Source organism: Labrus mixtus, chromosome 3 (assembly GCF_963584025.1).
Source record: "Labrus mixtus chromosome 3, fLabMix1.1, whole genome shotgun sequence".
Classification (NCBI taxonomy): Eukaryota; Metazoa; Chordata; class Actinopteri; order Labriformes; family Labridae; genus Labrus; species Labrus mixtus.
In genome coordinates this window covers 19,777,090-19,794,769 of record NC_083614.1, presented here as the reverse complement: position 1 = coordinate 19,794,769, position 17,680 = coordinate 19,777,090, and the positions used below count along the sequence as shown (strand labels likewise).

The 17,680-nt window shown below is 40.0% G+C and overlaps 1 protein-coding gene across 3 annotated transcripts in view; it reads right to left on the bottom strand.

The window, feature by feature from the left end:
* The window catches only part of ttll7 (tubulin tyrosine ligase-like family, member 7), a 71,933-nt gene extending 56,012 nt beyond the window's left edge, over positions 1 to 15,921 (bottom strand). For all 3 annotated transcript variants that reach the window (XM_061033655.1, XM_061033654.1, XM_061033657.1), the window contains exons 1-6: positions 15,665 to 15,921; positions 9,823 to 10,237; positions 9,235 to 9,366; positions 7,150 to 7,271; positions 4,378 to 4,445; positions 3,942 to 4,100 (exon numbers count right to left, since the gene is read on the bottom strand). In XM_061033655.1, the coding sequence (XP_060889638.1) occupies positions 3,942 to 4,100; positions 4,378 to 4,445; positions 7,150 to 7,271; positions 9,235 to 9,366; positions 9,823 to 9,847 (506 nt within the window). In that variant the 5' untranslated portion in view covers positions 9,848 to 10,237; positions 15,665 to 15,921. The remainder of the gene's footprint in view (positions 1 to 3,941; positions 4,101 to 4,377; positions 4,446 to 7,149; positions 7,272 to 9,234; positions 9,367 to 9,822; positions 10,238 to 15,664) is intronic.
* Between the last annotated feature and the right edge of the window lie 1,759 nt (positions 15,922 to 17,680).

The window sequence follows — 17,680 nt, the reverse complement described above, 5'->3', positions numbered from 1 at the left end:
TGCAAGTCTTTTTCCGTATTTGTGTGGGTGTATGTATGAGTGCAGGAAGGGTGAGGGGTCAGGTTTAAACAATATCCCACTATGTACAAACATCACAACTGACCTATATCACCATCACTCATAGTTAAGGCAGACTGTGCCTAAATTGCTTACATGCACAGCCTGGAAGGCTCCATTAGGCAAGCAGGCAGGCACGCCAAAAACACACAAACACACTATTTGGCCAGGAAGTAAAGAGTTGATTGTTCAAAAAAGTACAGTTTGAGCTATTGAAATATAATGGCACCAAGCCACCATAGATGTACAGTATATGTTTAGAACAGTGTAGTACCTGTTGTTTTAATGTACCAAAGAATTCTCCTCCTTGGTTTACTCAAAAACCCTGAAACAATGTTTAGGCTATAGGCTGAGATCAGATGTTGGCTTTCAGGTTATGATGAGACAAGGTCATAGTTGAGCAGTTCGACCTTCAGCTTGAAGTAATGCCTATGTGTAATGTTCTTATTTTCAAGATGATCAACCCCGCAGAAAACTGAACTATCTGCCATATTGCAGACAGGCACTTCATTGTCCTGCCTATCACAGTGTTTTAACAAAAAAGAACAGGGAGAAGTTGATGGGAGCCTGATCGACGATGTGAGGGGCCCGCCTTACAGGCAGACAGCAAGCTGAATGATGAGGACAGGGTTAACAGTGTTAGTTAGTCAAGGAGGAGTAGCTGAGGAGAAGACGACGTGATTGATGAGCTGGGGTGTCAGATAATCACGGCCCACTCTCCCCTGCCTATTTAATTTGGCACCAGAGGGGATCTCGCCTTTTTAAGCCCTGCACGCGCTTTTATTTTGTTTCCCTTATAACAAGCTGCGCTTCAGACACAAACAATAACTTCATTTAGTTGGCCAATGGAAAAATAAATTACAGGGGGTAGATATAACTTAATTTCCTGCCGCGTCACACCATGCAAAAAAAAATACGAGAAAAATCTAATCTTGTGAGCCGCCCGCCGTTGAGTGGACGAGCTAAACTCATCATCTTTCATATTCTTAATGTATTGCAATAATTCAGCCTTTGCTGCCTTTTATTCTTTAATAAATAAGAGCTTAGTGCAGCATGGATTATAAGTAATGCTCACATTATACCAGAAAGGACAAATTCAAAGAGAATCAGAGGGAGAGGTGAAGCCCACAGAGCTATTTGTACTTCAATATCTCCACCTATTGGTGTTTGTGGTGAGTGCACTCCAAAGTATTTCTTCACATGTGCTCATCAGAGATCATATTTTGAAAGAATAAGAAGCCAAAAAGATGAATAAATAAATGCCTCACAAGCTGAACAGTATTCATGTATTATGAAGTGCTGCAGCACCAAGCTCTGTGGAAATAAAAAAACACATTTCTGAGGAATCATGTTCACAGTTTGGCTCGTCTTTTGGTTTATATTTAGTCCTTTGACATTTTCACTTGGTATTTTCACTTTTTTTTCCCCGGTCCCTGACCCCCACAGAGGTTAAATCCTAACTGAATATCCTTCTGATGTTGTGGAGTTTATTGTGGAGAATCCTTCTTCTCTCACCGCCACCAGGATGAAAGCCTACATCAGTACAGATAGCTGTATGTATTTTTCAATGTGGCTGGGACAATTATGCCAATGTTTGGGAAGTGAAAAGCAAGAAATTAATCATCAGAGCATAGGTGAGTACTAAAATAACTAACATTACCAAGTTAATGTTACCTAACAATATGATCAGGAGAAGCCAGTTCCACATTAATCCACAATCTCCTCCTCTCTGGGTTTTCTTTCTCAGATCGGATTCTGTAGAAGTACGACCCGGATTGTCTCCTCGTCAGTTAGTGCATCATATTCCACAACAAATGGCATTCACTCAAAAAATAAAATATTAAACTTGTTAAAACAGATAGGTAGCAACTGAGACGGCAACTTCTCCATAGCACTCATTGGTTGAAAGCCTTTCTTGCCTGCTAGCTGGGCAGTTCCATTACTGTGTGACGTCTAGGGCCCGACTGATACTGATATCAATATTGGTGAAAAACTAAATCTCATACTGATATGTAAGCTGATATTTTTCTTAGATCTATGTTAGATCAGTAGAGACAGATGGATATAGATAAACACATTTATTTCCCTCAAATGCAGTTATCGAACACTTGTGGAAAAGATATACAACATGGTAACTCAACTAGAAAGTAACTGTGCATATACGTGCATCACTGCTTGACACTCTGGAGAGTGATGATGCTTGTTGTAATCCAAATAGCGACCTCTGCTGGTGACAGAGAACTGCTAGTGTAATGCAATGAAATTCAAATGAAATGCTTTTTGACTGGTGAATAAATCCAGTAACATCGGCACATATCTGAGATCAAATTTACCAATACCGATAGTCACTGGATGTGATAATATCAGCTGATATTATCCGCGGGCTGATTATTTGGTCAGGCTCTAGTGACCTCACATAAAAGCTATGAACAGGGCCAGACTTTATCCGATGTATAATAGTAAATTAGTGAGAATATCAGGTTATTTTTGTTATTTCTTGAATTCAATAGCTTGCTCTTTATTTTACTTGTCTTCTCCATTCCTTCAGCCCCTTGAAGCTTCAAAGGTGAATGCTTGTCATGTTCATATGCAAATGATAACGCCTTTGTTACGTAAGAAAAGAAAAGGTCTCCTGCATGGCCAGAAAGTTAAAAAAAATGAACAAATGTATTTATTTTTAATTTATTTCCATTTATTTCTATTTCAATGTACACTGTTGTGATAATTGACTTGTAGTACTACTTTATGCTGAATGTAAAGTATTGCTCTTCCCAAAAGAAGAATTTAAAAAAGGGAAATAGAAGATCCCCGTCCCCAGTCACTTGTACTTGGAAGTCTTCCAAGAGTCAGGTAGTTTTCTAGATGACCAAACCCGCTAGACAGGCTCGTCATGAAGCAAAGAAGCTTTAAAATCAATACCTTTAAGTTCTCCTGAAACTTTGTCAGAAGGACATTAATTTAACCCTTTGTTACTTCTGGATTTCTAATGTTTGGTTCAAGGAGAATATTGTTATCTACAGATTCTACAATACTTACTATGGCCGCAAAAATGACTTGAATCAATAATGATTTCTTTGATATCCCTGTAAAATGTAACTGTTGAGTCTCCACCAAAGGTATTTTAGTTACTGGACGTTAATATTTTATCATTTAAGAATTTATAAACCATGTCTTCATGCTTGCTTTAGGATAAATAATCAGAATTTGATGCTTTTTCTCTAAATACTTCATGATTCCCACTGTCAGTATTGAAGACATACAACAGAAATGTGACATCAAAAACCTGAGGTAGCCTCTCACCCCTTTGGGCCTGCAAATATAAAATATGCATTGAGGTACTATGGCCTGCTCATCTTTTGATAAATAGATGCTATTGAGAGACAGAGTCCCCCTGCAGCAGCCATCTTTACCCATTTTCCAGTCTGACTGGTCACTGCTGATGGTGCCAAATAATCCAATAATCACACGCAAAGGCCTTCAGGGGAGAAAGTACTGTAACTGCCAGGGACCATGTGTGTATGCACGTGTGTATGCACGTGTGTGTGTCCTCCTCTGGCAGCGATAACCTCTGATTTATGGAGAGTGTGACCATCGAGGACAATGAGGCATACAATGAGAATCACCACACCCTCTCAACTCAAATACTCATTCTGGTCCCAGCTTTAATACTATCTCCATAGACCCCAATGACAGGGTCGAAAACCTCTGATTGCCTTTTATTGCTGTGCTTAAACTACTTGCTACTACTAATTTCCTCCTCCATTCACTTTTCATTTCACTTTTTGCTGCTCTGCTTCAGTAACCTTCTCCCTCTCTGTCACCCCGGTTCCCACTGCACCTCTCATGGTAAGCGTGTCAGGTGGCTCCGCTCGACTCTGACCTACCCGTGACCCATGGCTCCGTTGGCAGGTTTGACAATGAAGGTCTTCTGCTTGCGTTTCCTGCGTAGCTCCTTGACGTAGTTCTGGAACTGAGTGTACTCTGCGGGGAAGATCCAGGTTTTGGGTATGAAGCTGTACTCTAGAGGCTGGCACTTGATCATTCTGGAGAAACAAAGACAGGCTGTTTGGTGACTGTTTTTCTTCCTCTATAACAATATTTTATACTTGTAGATCCATGAGGAGTCTTATCATTAAACTTGTTCTCTTAAAATGCAATTTGCATTTTTATTACAGTGCAGGTATTTTTTTGGGGTCTTCTGGGGTTGGGGGCTTCATCATCTTACTCAACACTGAGCTTTGTAATGTTCCTGTTTTTTGCATATCTGCAACTAAACCAAAGCCCTCTCATTTAATGTGTTTAAAGAGACAACAAACTTACTTTGACATGTTTCTCGCTAGGCAGTCTTTCCGGCAGATTTCGCCCATGCCAGGGAAATGGTTAATTCTCTGCAGAGGGACAGGCAGAAATAATAATGTTGTTAGGGTCATTAAGCCACTCAATTCCACCCCCGCCCCTTCATAAAAATGAGCACATTAAAGGCAGCAACCTGAAGTGAGCTTACAATGTTCTGACATTTATGCCCAATTACGGACTCAAAACAAAAAGGTGACACTGAGACCTTTCTCCACCCTTATTTAGTTTACCGTGTTTTTTTTTAATACTATTTAAAGGTTGGGGAGGGAAGAGGCGAGGGGGGAAAAAAAAGCGATCAATCTCAACTCCGAGGGGCCGAGGTAATTGGTTCTGCATCGCAAGCTCCTGCAGTGACAGTTGAATGAATTGCTTTGAATGCACCGAGAGGGGGGTAGGGGGTAAAGGAAAAAACTCTGGGTTTTCTGTATTCTTTGACCAAATGAGCCTGAACAGGGGCGTTAATTAGGCTCGTATGAACTGAAACCTGACAGCAAACTCTCACAGAACATCACTGAACGGAAAAAAAGGGGGAAAAATGTAAAAGAGCGAGAGAGAGAGAGAGAGAGAGAGAGAGGAGAGAGAGGGGAAAAGAACGCAGAGTGTAAAAGGATCCCGTGATTATTATCCAAACGAGACAGACGTAATTAGGGATTCGGAAGAGATTGCACAATTATGCCAACGTCGTGAGACGATGTGGCTTGTGAGGGGAAATCAAAACCAATTGTTGTGGGACTTCTACTTTTCTACTGAGAAATTATCTCATGAAATACTACAGCAGTGAGAGCTTAAAATAACCGACAGCAAATATGTTCTATGTGAAACATTAGCAAATTTGCAACACATTAAGCCATAACAATGCAATTTTCAATCTACTTAGCTGAACTCTTGCTGCCCCTGTCCTAACAAGCCAGACTCTTTCTAGCCTGTGATTTAATCAATCATTAGTGCCCAGTCTAATCAAATAAGCACTTGTGAAGATGGATGGCAAATGCTCAAAGCTGGGTGGGAGCTGGAGCAGCAAGTTCACTCTCCAGGACATGGAGGTCAAACAGAGGTAAGATTACTCTCAGACTAGCACACACACTACTCAGAGCAACCTTTGTTGATCATGTTTATCTAGTAAACATCACTAGTGACATCAGAAACCTGACCTGGAACCCCTGCCAGTTTTTCCAGTCTATCCTCCGGTCTGTCCCTCTCACTGTGTACCCCGTCTCCCTTCCTCTCTCTCTTACACACCACGTTGTGCCCAAATTAGACATTTTTTTTCCTTGTATTCTTTTTGATTTAATGAATTCTGAAATTTGGAACATATAACCTGAATAGTTTTTTTTTACTTTCTATTATGTTAGCAAGACCATTTATGAAGCCTTGAATTAGGTATTTTCCTCATTGCCATCCTTGAGCCAGAAGTGACAGATTTGACAAGCGAGTGAATATACATTGCTGAGCTCTTTCCTGATTGACAGATTATTATGGCAGTGACTTGTCAATCACATCGATGGCCTAAAGCAAACACTGCTTTATAGATTTGACTCTAAATGAATATAATGCTGTGATGAGGATGACTTTAAACCGTCAACTTAGATCACAAGCTTATCAGTACATTTTTACTGAGGTAATTAATGAAATGAAAAGTAGGCATTTTCACTCATTATGTTCTTCATCTTCTACTATTAAAGGGATACTTCACCCATTTGCATTAAGCTTTGTATCATTAGAAACCTGGTAGTATTTTTGAATGGTCGTGCATCTCTCCCTCATTTTCCCCTGAGATGGGAAATCTTTGTATTTCTGAGTCTGAAAAGGAGCTTCCAGTGACGCAAAATGACGATTCATGTTTCAATGGGTGAAGTATCCCTTAAACTCCTTTTGACAACAGGTGTAGTATCCCTCTGCTGGCTAATAGGAAAAGTGCAGGTTAAAGGCACTTCAAACATTGGCTTCATTTTGCAGACCTTAAGGTGGGTCCACTTCTTTTATCTGCTCCTTCATTTCCCCTTTATACTTATAAGTTTCCCAGATTGTCATGCTTAAACTGAAGACTGGTAGAAAAACATATTGCAAGTCATGGTGATGTGCAACAAAAAACATTCTCCATCTGTGATTGTGAAATATAACCTCTTAATGTCTAGTGTTGACATTAGTCTACAGAAATCTTCGTCATGTTTAGCTATTTTAATCAAATAAGGACTTATAGGAAGGGGTATCTCTTTCTTTAAAAAAGAAAAAAAAAAACGAATTCAGATAAAAAATACTCCAAGTGCAGAAGAGTTAAAGTAGCTGTCATGTTCATTTCATCCTTTAAATCCCTTTGTCCTGGTTCTCTGCACCGCTTCAATTCTGCAGAATCTTCTTCACTTGTTTTTTTCTGAAGGAGTCCTTGGGGAAAGACCTTCATCACCTTACTTACAAGGGATGTACTGCAATAGAGGCAGGTGTTTCTGATTTAAAATGTGGTTCAACTTCCTTCTACACTGAGCACCAAAACGATCTTTTTGGAAATTGTTTTAAAAATGCTTTGCAAAACTAGACTTTCATACACCCACTGGCAGCAGACGGGTTTCTCGGCCTTCAGCTCTTGGCCACTGAGCGGCTGTAATGGAGCATACTGTAAAGGTTAACATCCAGATTTTCCTGTTCAGAGCAGCAATTGATTATTCTTAAGCTCTCCTCTCTAACCTCTAGGCTACCGTACACAGTTTGCTGACTTGACATGACAGCAATGTGGTTTACCTGATAATTCCTGAGCTCAGCGATTTTCTCGTGCTGCACGGCCGAGTCATTCCAGATGAGGTTGGCAGTCTCGTCCTCATCCCGTGTCTTCATGAAGTCCATCTCATTGATGACTATACGAACTAGGGATACAAACTCACATTAAATGTATTCCATATAAATAATTGACTATACCGTTATTCAAATAAACTTCACACATTGCCTTTAGGAACACATCTCATGTATATAATGTCAAAGTAAGAAGCAGGGAGTTGAAGCAAAATGAGGGAGCGATGTGACTTGAACCAACAAAGCAGTCATTTTACAGATCAATGTTTCACACTCACATTTTGCTTGGCTTAAATTCTGTTTTCGCATGCATCAAGGGAGAAATGAGTCCAAGAGATTATAGATCAAAAAGCTAACAGCAATATTTACCATTCCTGGAATGACTTCAGAGAGCAGCCAATCGTAATGCCTCTCTCCAAAAAGATAAATTAATTGTCTGTAATGCATTCAAGTCCCACAGGAAACCCCATAGTATGAAAGATAGGTGGCAAGCCCATTTGGACATTAATCCTACAACTATTCATTATTCAGTGAGTAATGAAAAATTCATATGCCCTAACGAAACGAGATATTAATTAATTTCTTGAAGGCCTTCACCAACCCGAAGAAGACTTGCCTAATGTTGCATGATGGCGCTTGAATGGGAAAAAGGTGTTTCTCACATTCCTTCATTCATCTGGTAATGTCTGAAGAGGCTAACAGTGTTTTGCTAACTGGAACAGGGCAAGGGGGTTAACATTACAGCAGGCTTGTGCTCACAGTTAGCAGTAGGGTCTTTGAGTATGAAGCTACAATCAATCCTTTCTCTCACATAACACCAAACAAGACATCCTCGGGCCGGAGTTGACATTCCCTTCTCAGTGGGAGCAAAGCAAACTTCAAACACCATCTCCCTTAACCTGTGACCTTTACCTGTAAAATTATCAATTCTAAAATACAAAAAGACCGCTGCAGAAGAAGGTAACAGCAGAAATGAGCCATCCATCTGGCCCTCAGTGTTAATTTTCCTTGAAAATAGCCCTACACTACCCTCAGAATGGCCACTGTGAGGGTCTCGTCACAGCTAGCAAACTGACTCACAGCTAGACTCCCATCTACCTACAGCATCCCTGCCTCCCCCAACTGCTGCTGCTGACTCCTTGATTTCGGAGGTTGTAGTTCACCCCTGAGAGCTGAGCTGCCACACAATATACTGAACATGCAAGGAGTGCTTACTGCGCTCTTTTGGCCCTGCTAAAACAAAAAAACTCTCTGCTAAGTTAAACTATCTCAGTAAGGATTTATGTATGAATGTGAGTCCCAGCTGTCTCCTGCAACTCCATTAGGTTTAATGTAAGACATTAAAAAAAAGACGGTTTCTTTCAAACCCTCCACCACAGCAAATGTGATTGGATTTGGGGTATTTTTGGAGCTGACTTAGCCTTACTCAAAGCAATTTCTAAATATTAAAATACAAATGAATACCTGCAGGAGCCCCTTAAATGTTGGTCCTACCCACTCGTGAAATTTGAATGAGGAAAACAAGAATATCAATTCAGAAGCTAGAAATCTGAGGCCTTCGTATAACTAAATTAAGTAAGAGATCTTGGTTTAAAGGAGCTTGCCAGATAAGACCAATGTTGATGTTGCAGATACAACATTTCTATATTTAAATAATATCTGAAAAGATAGAACACCTGAAGTAACTTCTACTACACCTAAAACCACAACCCCCAACACATGTAATCAACCCATTTAGACTCCTCCCTTGCGTTCCATTAATGCCAATATCGATTAAAGTCCATCGATGAAAGTATTTAATTACCTCTCAAACAAACTCTCTTTACATCCCAACTTAGCTTCTCTGTTAAGATGACCTCTGCGATCAAAAGATATCTTTCCTTTTTGACTGACTATGATGTAGTGTATTGAACTGTTTAGCCTCCTTTCAAGCCTGTTTTTAATCCTCATCAAATCTTCAATGTGCATTTCTATGCACTCATGTCATTCATCAAACTTTTTAAAAAATTATTTCGATCAAGTAAAATGTCACTGTACCGATCTCATATTTGGTGCCTGCGACATTGGCTGTGATGGTGCCTTTCTTCTTCTTGGTGTGCACCTTCCTCTTCCCACTGCTGCGGTAGGAGCCCACAGATGGCCCGTTCACGGGGGACGCTCCTTGATCCTCTAGGGGACGAGACAGCACACAAGATAACTAGATACAGTCACAGCTTGTGCTCCAGACTTGGAGAAAAAAAAAAAAACAGAAGTTGTTGGGAGTATTCTAATATATTTTCCTCATTTCTGCAGGGGATTTAGTTTGGCTTGTTTATGGAGCTGGGGTGTAAATAAATTAGGCATCTAGTTTGTTGTAGCTGCATGCATCATTATCTTTTATCATAATTAGTTTGTGCATGTGTGTTTGTCTGGGTTTTTTTTTTTTTTTGGTCTACGTGTGTGTGGCTGTTTGCATGGGAGAAAAGTGCTGATAAGCAGGCAGGCAGGGACATGTATGAGCAGGTGGCCAGGTGTGTGTGTGCCTTTGGTGCTACATTGTTTGTAAAGATAAAATATGCAATCTGACTTAACCATCTAGCAGAGTAACTCCTTCATTCCCAGGGGAGTGGGACCTCTCTTACTCACCTCCTTCATTGGGAGGGGAGGGCATCTCAGGGGCTGCCTGAGTCAAGGGGCAAGCCAAGCTCTCTGCCAGGCTTGGCGGGCGGATGGGCCTCTCAGGGTCCTCACAGCACCCTCCAGGGGCTCTCTCACAGTCCCTCTAGTTAGTCTTCGCTGTCTTGGGCCGTATGGATGATATAGTTCAGGATGGCCCAATAGATCATCTGAGCATCTCTGTGGCACCTCTCAGCAGCATAAAGAGTAGCAGCACAGTCTAAGTGGGCAGAGGGAGATGGAGGGAGGTAGCAGGGGTAGGAAGAAGTGGTAGGGAAAAGTGGGAGGGGGGAGGGCTCTCCAGGGTCTTCACAGCCCCCAGCTTATTTACAGCCCAAAGAGGAGAGAGAGGGGGAGGGGTGGACAGCGGGATGGATAGAAAAGCCTGTAAAGGAGAAGGAAAAAATATTTTTTACAGCTGCAGAATTGTAGTGGTAGGAGGCTGAATGGACAGTGGGTGACTACAGCACACATTGTGGGTTTGTGTGTACTTTCTCACTGGACTGAAGTGCACTGAACATGCTTTTTATCTAAAACAACAGCACACAGGCCTATGAGCCCTGTACAGCTCTGACATCGCAGTACTACTAATGCAATCATCTAAACCTGTCTGCTGTCTGCTGGACTAATTGCTATTCCACAGAACTGTTGTGAAATATTAATGTGGCTCTCAAGTAAAGGGGTCTGCAGCATCTCAGTGTGTCCCGTGATTGCGCCAGCTGGGTTTCGCTGGACGGCTGAGAGGTCACTTCATTCAAACAGATGGCATCTTTACAGTGGTTTGTTAAAAGCATGCTTCAGGCTACGGACAGTGTGGGAAATTCACCGCTGTCACCAGCCAGATTCTGTTATTGTTCGGCTGTGGTCTGAATGTCTCTTCAAACTACTGTCTGAGGTCATCTAACTATTGTTGAGATGTTTGTGACTCACTAGTCAACTGTGCTGCCACACAGCAAGAAGGGCTGTGTTTGCTATCGTCTCTTTCTTGTAAAGATTGCATGTTATTCCTTTTTTATGTCGTGATTGACATTTTTTATCTAGATCCCTCGTGTGTCAAAAAACAGAGCTTCGTTAAATTGGGCTGTATACTCCACACTTCCCACAGGCATGGATCTATTTTAGAAAAGTTTCTAATGATCTTCCAAAACACAAATATTGCAGCTTAGTTTCAGTTCAACAATGATCCACGCAAATAGATTGAGGGGCGAACACCCTCATCCTCTCCTTTAGGAGGTCACACAGTAAAGAAGAAAAACAATATATTTCCAAATGAAATATGTTTATCTATGTTATTCAAATTCTTTCTTTTTTCTTGCAAATTATCAGATATTTTTCCGCCTTTACAAGCAAAAGAATAATTATTAAAACCAAACAAAGTCAGCATAAAACTTTCAAATGCAAGGCCTTTTCCTGTTCAGCCTCTTACTGAAGTTGAAAAGAAAAATATTAAACATCCCTATTAAGATTTTACATTTTCCTGTTACTGTAATCACTTCATGGATTACAGTAACAGATATAACCCAGTAAAAGTAAAGTATTGTATTGTATAGAGGCTCATGATGCCTCTTTAATATTTCAGAAAGAGATCAACAGTAGCCTCTAGTGGTGAGAATTTACAGAAAACCCCATTTTCTTATTCACAAATGATGACTGTTCATACACACACACACACACACACACACACACAGCTGCACCTGTAGATGAAGAGACCCTATTGATTTTCTCAGCATTCTCTGTGCGGGAAACTATCCAATCACATTGCTCGATCACTTAGTACTCCTCACTGCCAGCCTCCTGGTCTACCTTTGGTAAACATTGATCCTGGGCAGGACAGAGACTGGAAAGAGATCAGCGCAGCGGGAAGAGAGGTGTGCAACACACAGTGATGAAGGGAGACAAGCAGTGCTGATGACAGTCCGCCCCTGTCTCCCTGTGGTGAACTGGCTTTCTGGACAGGAAGCCCGGAACACTTTCTCTATAGGGGTACTGGACTTTGGTGTCACATAAACCCTCAGGAACAAGAAGGGATCTGACACACACACACACACGCACACACACACACACACACACACACACACACACACAAACACACGCACATGCACACACAATGCAAGTAGTAGAAAATGGACTTTATGTTTATCCTTAATATTCCAAACTATAAATAAGAGTTATTAGTTATTTTGATGTTTTATCAGCATTGAATGAGGAAGAAGAAAGGCCCACACACTTGCTCAAACGGCACAAAACGTTTGAATTGATCACAACACGTTCAGGTTTGTGAAGTCAGCATTGGATATCACATATCAACATCTGTTATCTCAATCTAGTATAGAGTGAAACTGTTATGATTACTATTGTCACCTCAACATTTCAGTGGTACAGATACAAGGTGATAATATTTTGTTTAACGTTTGGACTATATACTTTTTTGAAAACTTATTTTCTGCTGTGACTGTACTTCTCTTCAGTTATTATGGTAGCATGAACCAAAATATCTTCTTTGGAAATGTATTTCCTTTCACATTGTCAACACATTTATATCTAGGCTGACAACCTTATAATAAGATAACAATTACGGCATACTCTCTGACGGCCTAAAAAGAGTGATTCTGTTGTGCTCATTTGCCTTAATGGTAATGGTGATGAAAAACAACATGTAAGCCTTGCTTTGCTACAATCACACAATGAAAGTGGGATGTATTTTACTGTAATCATTGATTGACAGTGGGACTCGAGCTGGAGTCTGGACATCCTGTTGTGATGTCACAGGTTTGGACTGAGCTTGTCGATTGTGTCACATTTCATTGACATGTGCTTCAGGGCGATTACGATTTCCTGTTTAATAAAAAAAAAGAACGACACAACCTTTAAATAGCAACTGCATGGATCATGTTCCCGTAATGTCAAGATTATATGGGATTCAACCCCTGAAAGCATTACTTAGCACTATATTCTATAGCAAGAATCATCTAAATTAATCCCACAGTGAAGTATTAAAGACAGAATCTTAACTAAATCCCATCCATTAAATAGAGAATCCACCATTAATCCTCTGGTGTAATTTAATTTTTCTACAACAGAGGGAGCCAGAGGGCCAGCAGCGCAAAGCAAGGCTGAATGGGCAGAACTGCTATAGATGCTGAGCTCATGCACTTCTCCTTTGCTAAACACAACACACAACAAGGCTTCATTGTAGAGTCAGCCCTTCATGCTCTCAGCCTCACTCACTGTTACACAGGCCCTATATGCATGACAAATACATGTCTGTCTGTTGAGGGCATTGTTATGCAGGATTTGCTCTTAGAATCAAGCACAAGTTGTGTGTGCGTGTGTACAGTATGTAGGGGTGCTCTTGAACATGAGTGACTGTTCATATATCTACAAAAAAAACAACTTCACAAAGATATCACTCCACTATCAAAAACATATGTTATCACATGTTACAGGTTATATCAAAAGAAAAATCACAAAGACAGTTTTGCAAGAAGTGTGCAAAAAGGACAATCTGAACCTAAGTGACAGACTTTTTATTCATGACAAAAGGTGTCACAGCAATTACACAAGTCCCTTCAACTAACAGCACCACATCCCTGCTGGGTATGTCTTATGGCTTTTCCTTACATGAAACTTAATCTTGGGAGAGACAGAGACTTGGGGAATCACTTAGCCTCGTGTTGCGCTGAAAGTGCAGGATTTGCAGAAGCAAGTTCTGCACATGCAGGATACCACGGTTTTGCTATTACAGCAGTGTCGGGACCTCAGGGTTTGTAAAAGCATTCAAAAGGGAAGAGAGACTGGCTAAGAATGATGACATAGTTGTATTCAACACATCCTTGACTGAAAAGCACATGTAAACGAAAAATATTTTTCAAGTAGGAATGTGACCGTTAGTAATATAGGTCACACTGAACATTTCTCACAAACTAAAGCACACTGAAAGAGTTTCTCTGTAAATCTTCAAGGTCCAGAAAAAACGGATATTTGAAGATCAGTTTTGTAAAAGCTATTTTTACTTCTATGATTACCTTTTAGCTCCATCATCCTTCTTCCAGGAAAAATCATAACTCAAAAGTAGTTGGTTTAGTATCGCCTGTTGAACTCAAATTAGCTCAAACCAATGACCAAACTCTGGCTTCGTGCCTTTCTTCCAGATATGAGGAAGAACAAGTGTGGGAGATATCAGCCCACGGGGTACAGAAATAAACCAACAAACAGCTGAATGTTTAGCTTAAATGTATCGAAATGTACGGTAGTACAAGCAAAGTGGTCTGACGTTTAATTAAGCTACTACCCTAAAAATGCTATTCAACATTATTTTATCTATAATCCTGCCTGACCCTTTTTTCTTTAAGACAGAATTGAGCAAATAATCATGGTTACTTGAGTCCACACATAATCAGTGTGCAAAAAAAGTAGGACTTAAATGTATGGAGGTGTATCATCAACGCCTTCAAACACGGGTGCACAGGGGTGTAAAAACTCTTATTCTTAGCTAATCTGTCGGATTGTTGCGAGGAAAGAGTGAATTTGAGGAAGGAGTTGACAGTCAGAAAATCAAGCAAGGGTCTGTGGATATGAGAGAAAACTCAAAGGCCAGGATGATAAGTAAATATCTGCTGACTGCTCTTGTTTGAAATTGTTAGGTTAGGTTCATTTTCTCATCCAGAATTTCTGCCAAAAACAAAAAAAAAACTGCTGTTATGTCTAATTATAAAAAGTAGTCAATTATAAAAAATGGTTTAACAATGAAGATTTACAGTCTTTAGATTGAAAAATAAGCCATTCCAATCTGTATTTCAGGTGTTCTTTAAATGTACAATCTACAATGCTCATTGCTAAAATATAGTGGGATTAATGCTACAACGAATACCATATAACAATATTAAAAAAAAATCAGAATGAAAGTGATAATAACATGAAAATCAAAGATTAAACAAATCAAATAGCATTATCTCTGGGACATGTCCAGGAGAGGCAGGATACTAAACATAACTCATGTGTTGTGGTGTTATTATTATGTAATCCATTTGCTCTGTTGGGTCTAGTGATGACCAGGGTGCTCTCTCAGCATGTGGTCATTTAAGTGGCACAAGACCAGACAAAATCAAAAGGCTTATCTTGCACGCCCCCCCCCCCCCCCCCCCCAGCAATTAGCCATGCTCTAAGCATGCACAGCCCTATGTTAGAAATAAGCTTGTGTATGCCTAGTATTTGTCTTCATGTTGCTTGCAAGGCTACCCTGAGCTAATAAGCTATGCTACCAAGTGGCGAGGGGACCTACACTTGTCACAGTTAATATGGTATCTTCCAGATCACTGGCAAAAGATAGCAGGCCATCCTCTTACACTGTTATTGTCTGAAATTGCGGATCAACGCAACATGGACCTCTTAAAATCTCGCGTATAATTGATTGGATATCCGGGGGGTTTTCAGGAAATTGGTTGCGCTCACAAATTAAAAGTCTCAGAGCCAAAGCAGGTGTTTTAGTGCTGCAAATTATTCTGCTAGCAAGCAGAAGCTAACGTAAGGCTGCTTAGCCCCTTGCATAGGTTAGGTGGAAGGACCAAACAGGGAAAACAATCGTGCAATGTTGCATTCCTGTTTACTCGCTGCCATCTAATGAAGCGTGCAGCGCGAAAGAGGGCATGTTGCTGCACAGTGATAATAACACATTTCTTACTAATATAAGAAAAGAAGCTGTGATAAGGAACACAATGACCTGCCATGCTCTACAGTTAGCTTAGCTTCACCACCTAGCTAAGGATGGAGAGAGGAGGGGGGTAGCAAGGTAGCCCCCATAACGTTACTGTACCTTTTTTTACTCCAGGCATTTGCAGTGCAGCGCTTCTTCTGCTGGTGTCATCCGGACGGCTCACACAGGGAGACAATGGGGTCTTTTTTTTTTTTTTTTTTTTAGAGAAACCGTCCAGTCCTGGGAGGATTTTCCAGACTATCACTGCGTTTATTGTGTGTACGGCTGTTTACAGCTGAAGACTGACGTTGCCAGAAACACACAATAAAAATCTCTATCTTTCAGACCTCTTGTGAGCTGTGAGTGCTGGACCGAATCCATGGGCTAAACCATTTTGCTCTGTGAGGGGGGAGGGGGGGGGTCGACCTGATACAAGTGCTGAAGTTTGCGAATTCTCAACCTGGTACCAACTTGAGGTTTAGTGCTCTTTATGGTACATATTAAGTCAGCATGTGTTGTTTTAATCTCGTTTTGAGTGAAAACAAAAGTTCATACGTACTTTCAGCGTAGGTTTCGATGCAGTTCTCCAAACGTGATACAAACACAGTGACGCTACCTAGCAACAGGAGTCGCTGACCATGGTGCTAAAAACAATCCTGTCGATTATGGGTGCGACCTGTCATTAATTTACCTTTCTTTCTTTTATCCATTCACTCCCTTTCCTATATGTCTACAGGACTGATAAAGTGTAACATTTCTCACATTTTACCAAAGAGTGTTGCTTCCCTCCACCTCTTTATTTTACTATCATTTTATAACCATTCCAAAAGTTTTTTTCATTGCTGAAATTTGACCTGGTGGTTAATAACACATTCTTCTTTTGTATAAAAAACTAAAAAACATGTATATTTTTTGGTTTACAGGGACTTTAAGTGTAAAGGACTACTCGAAAACCTTAGTTTAGATTATTTAATTTACAATTTTCTTCATTTTTAACAAGTTCATTTTTGTGTTGTGGCTATTTTTGTCTATTTTTTGACTGGCAACACATGCTACTGTTATAAGAGGCTTTCCCTGGGCAGGTTTGGATAACAGCAAAGTGGTTTCACTGACTTCAACAGTTTTTTTATAGGCCTATGTGGATTTTTTTTTTCATTTTTTTAGTGTCACAACTGATTTGACTGAGTGAACAAAACTTGCATATTCCTACAGTATCAGAACACAATACATTTCAGAATCAAAATCGTTTGTTTTTGCTGTCAAGTAGGCCTACATTTTCAAAACAAATAGTAAAGGACAAAAACAGTAAGAAGCTATAGAACAGCAGTGCTCCTGTTGACAGCTTTAAAAACACAATAAGATAACTATAGAAGATGTTAAAAATATACATAATAAAACATGTAAAAACAAATGATACAAATTGTGCAATGAAGGAGCTGTGCAGTTGTACAGGTATGTTCATGATTTATAGTGAAAACTATTTTTTAACTCTGGCACTAAAAAGACAAAATGAAGAGCATTTCTATTGAAAAAAATATTAAATATTAAATAAAAGGCATTTCTATTTAAAACAGATGTGGACGAATAAAAAAGTGACTGCCAATGATTCCATTCAAAATGATTTATGAATAAAGGCACCATCTATCAGCGATGAATCAAAGCACTCATAACATGCACCTGTAAATGTAGCGACCCTACAGGTGCATGAAATCCTGTTGGGTGGCCTCCATGTCTTCTCCGCTGGGAAATGTACAGGTCCTAAATAAGCTTCCTTTTTACTAAAGCCACCCTTGAGAATATATCATTGGTTTCTCTGAAAGGGCACCCTGGAGTTAATTTTATAATTTTTATCAATTCCTTTTTTAAAACATGGATTAATGATGAACATAAAAGGTAAAAAAAATAAAAATAAAATCAACTTCGAAACTGGAATTTCCAACAGTTTTTTATTTATTTTTTTGCACCTTTACCAGCTACAGTTTTAACAAAATAAATTGCAGTCCTTTTGCACCCACTATTCTATTGGCTCATCTCTTGGTATCAGGTAAGTGTGTGAATTGGAAAGTATTTTCCTAAACACTTAACGTGTACTGTGCAAAGTTGTTGTCTAAATAGCACAGAGGCCATACCTAGGGC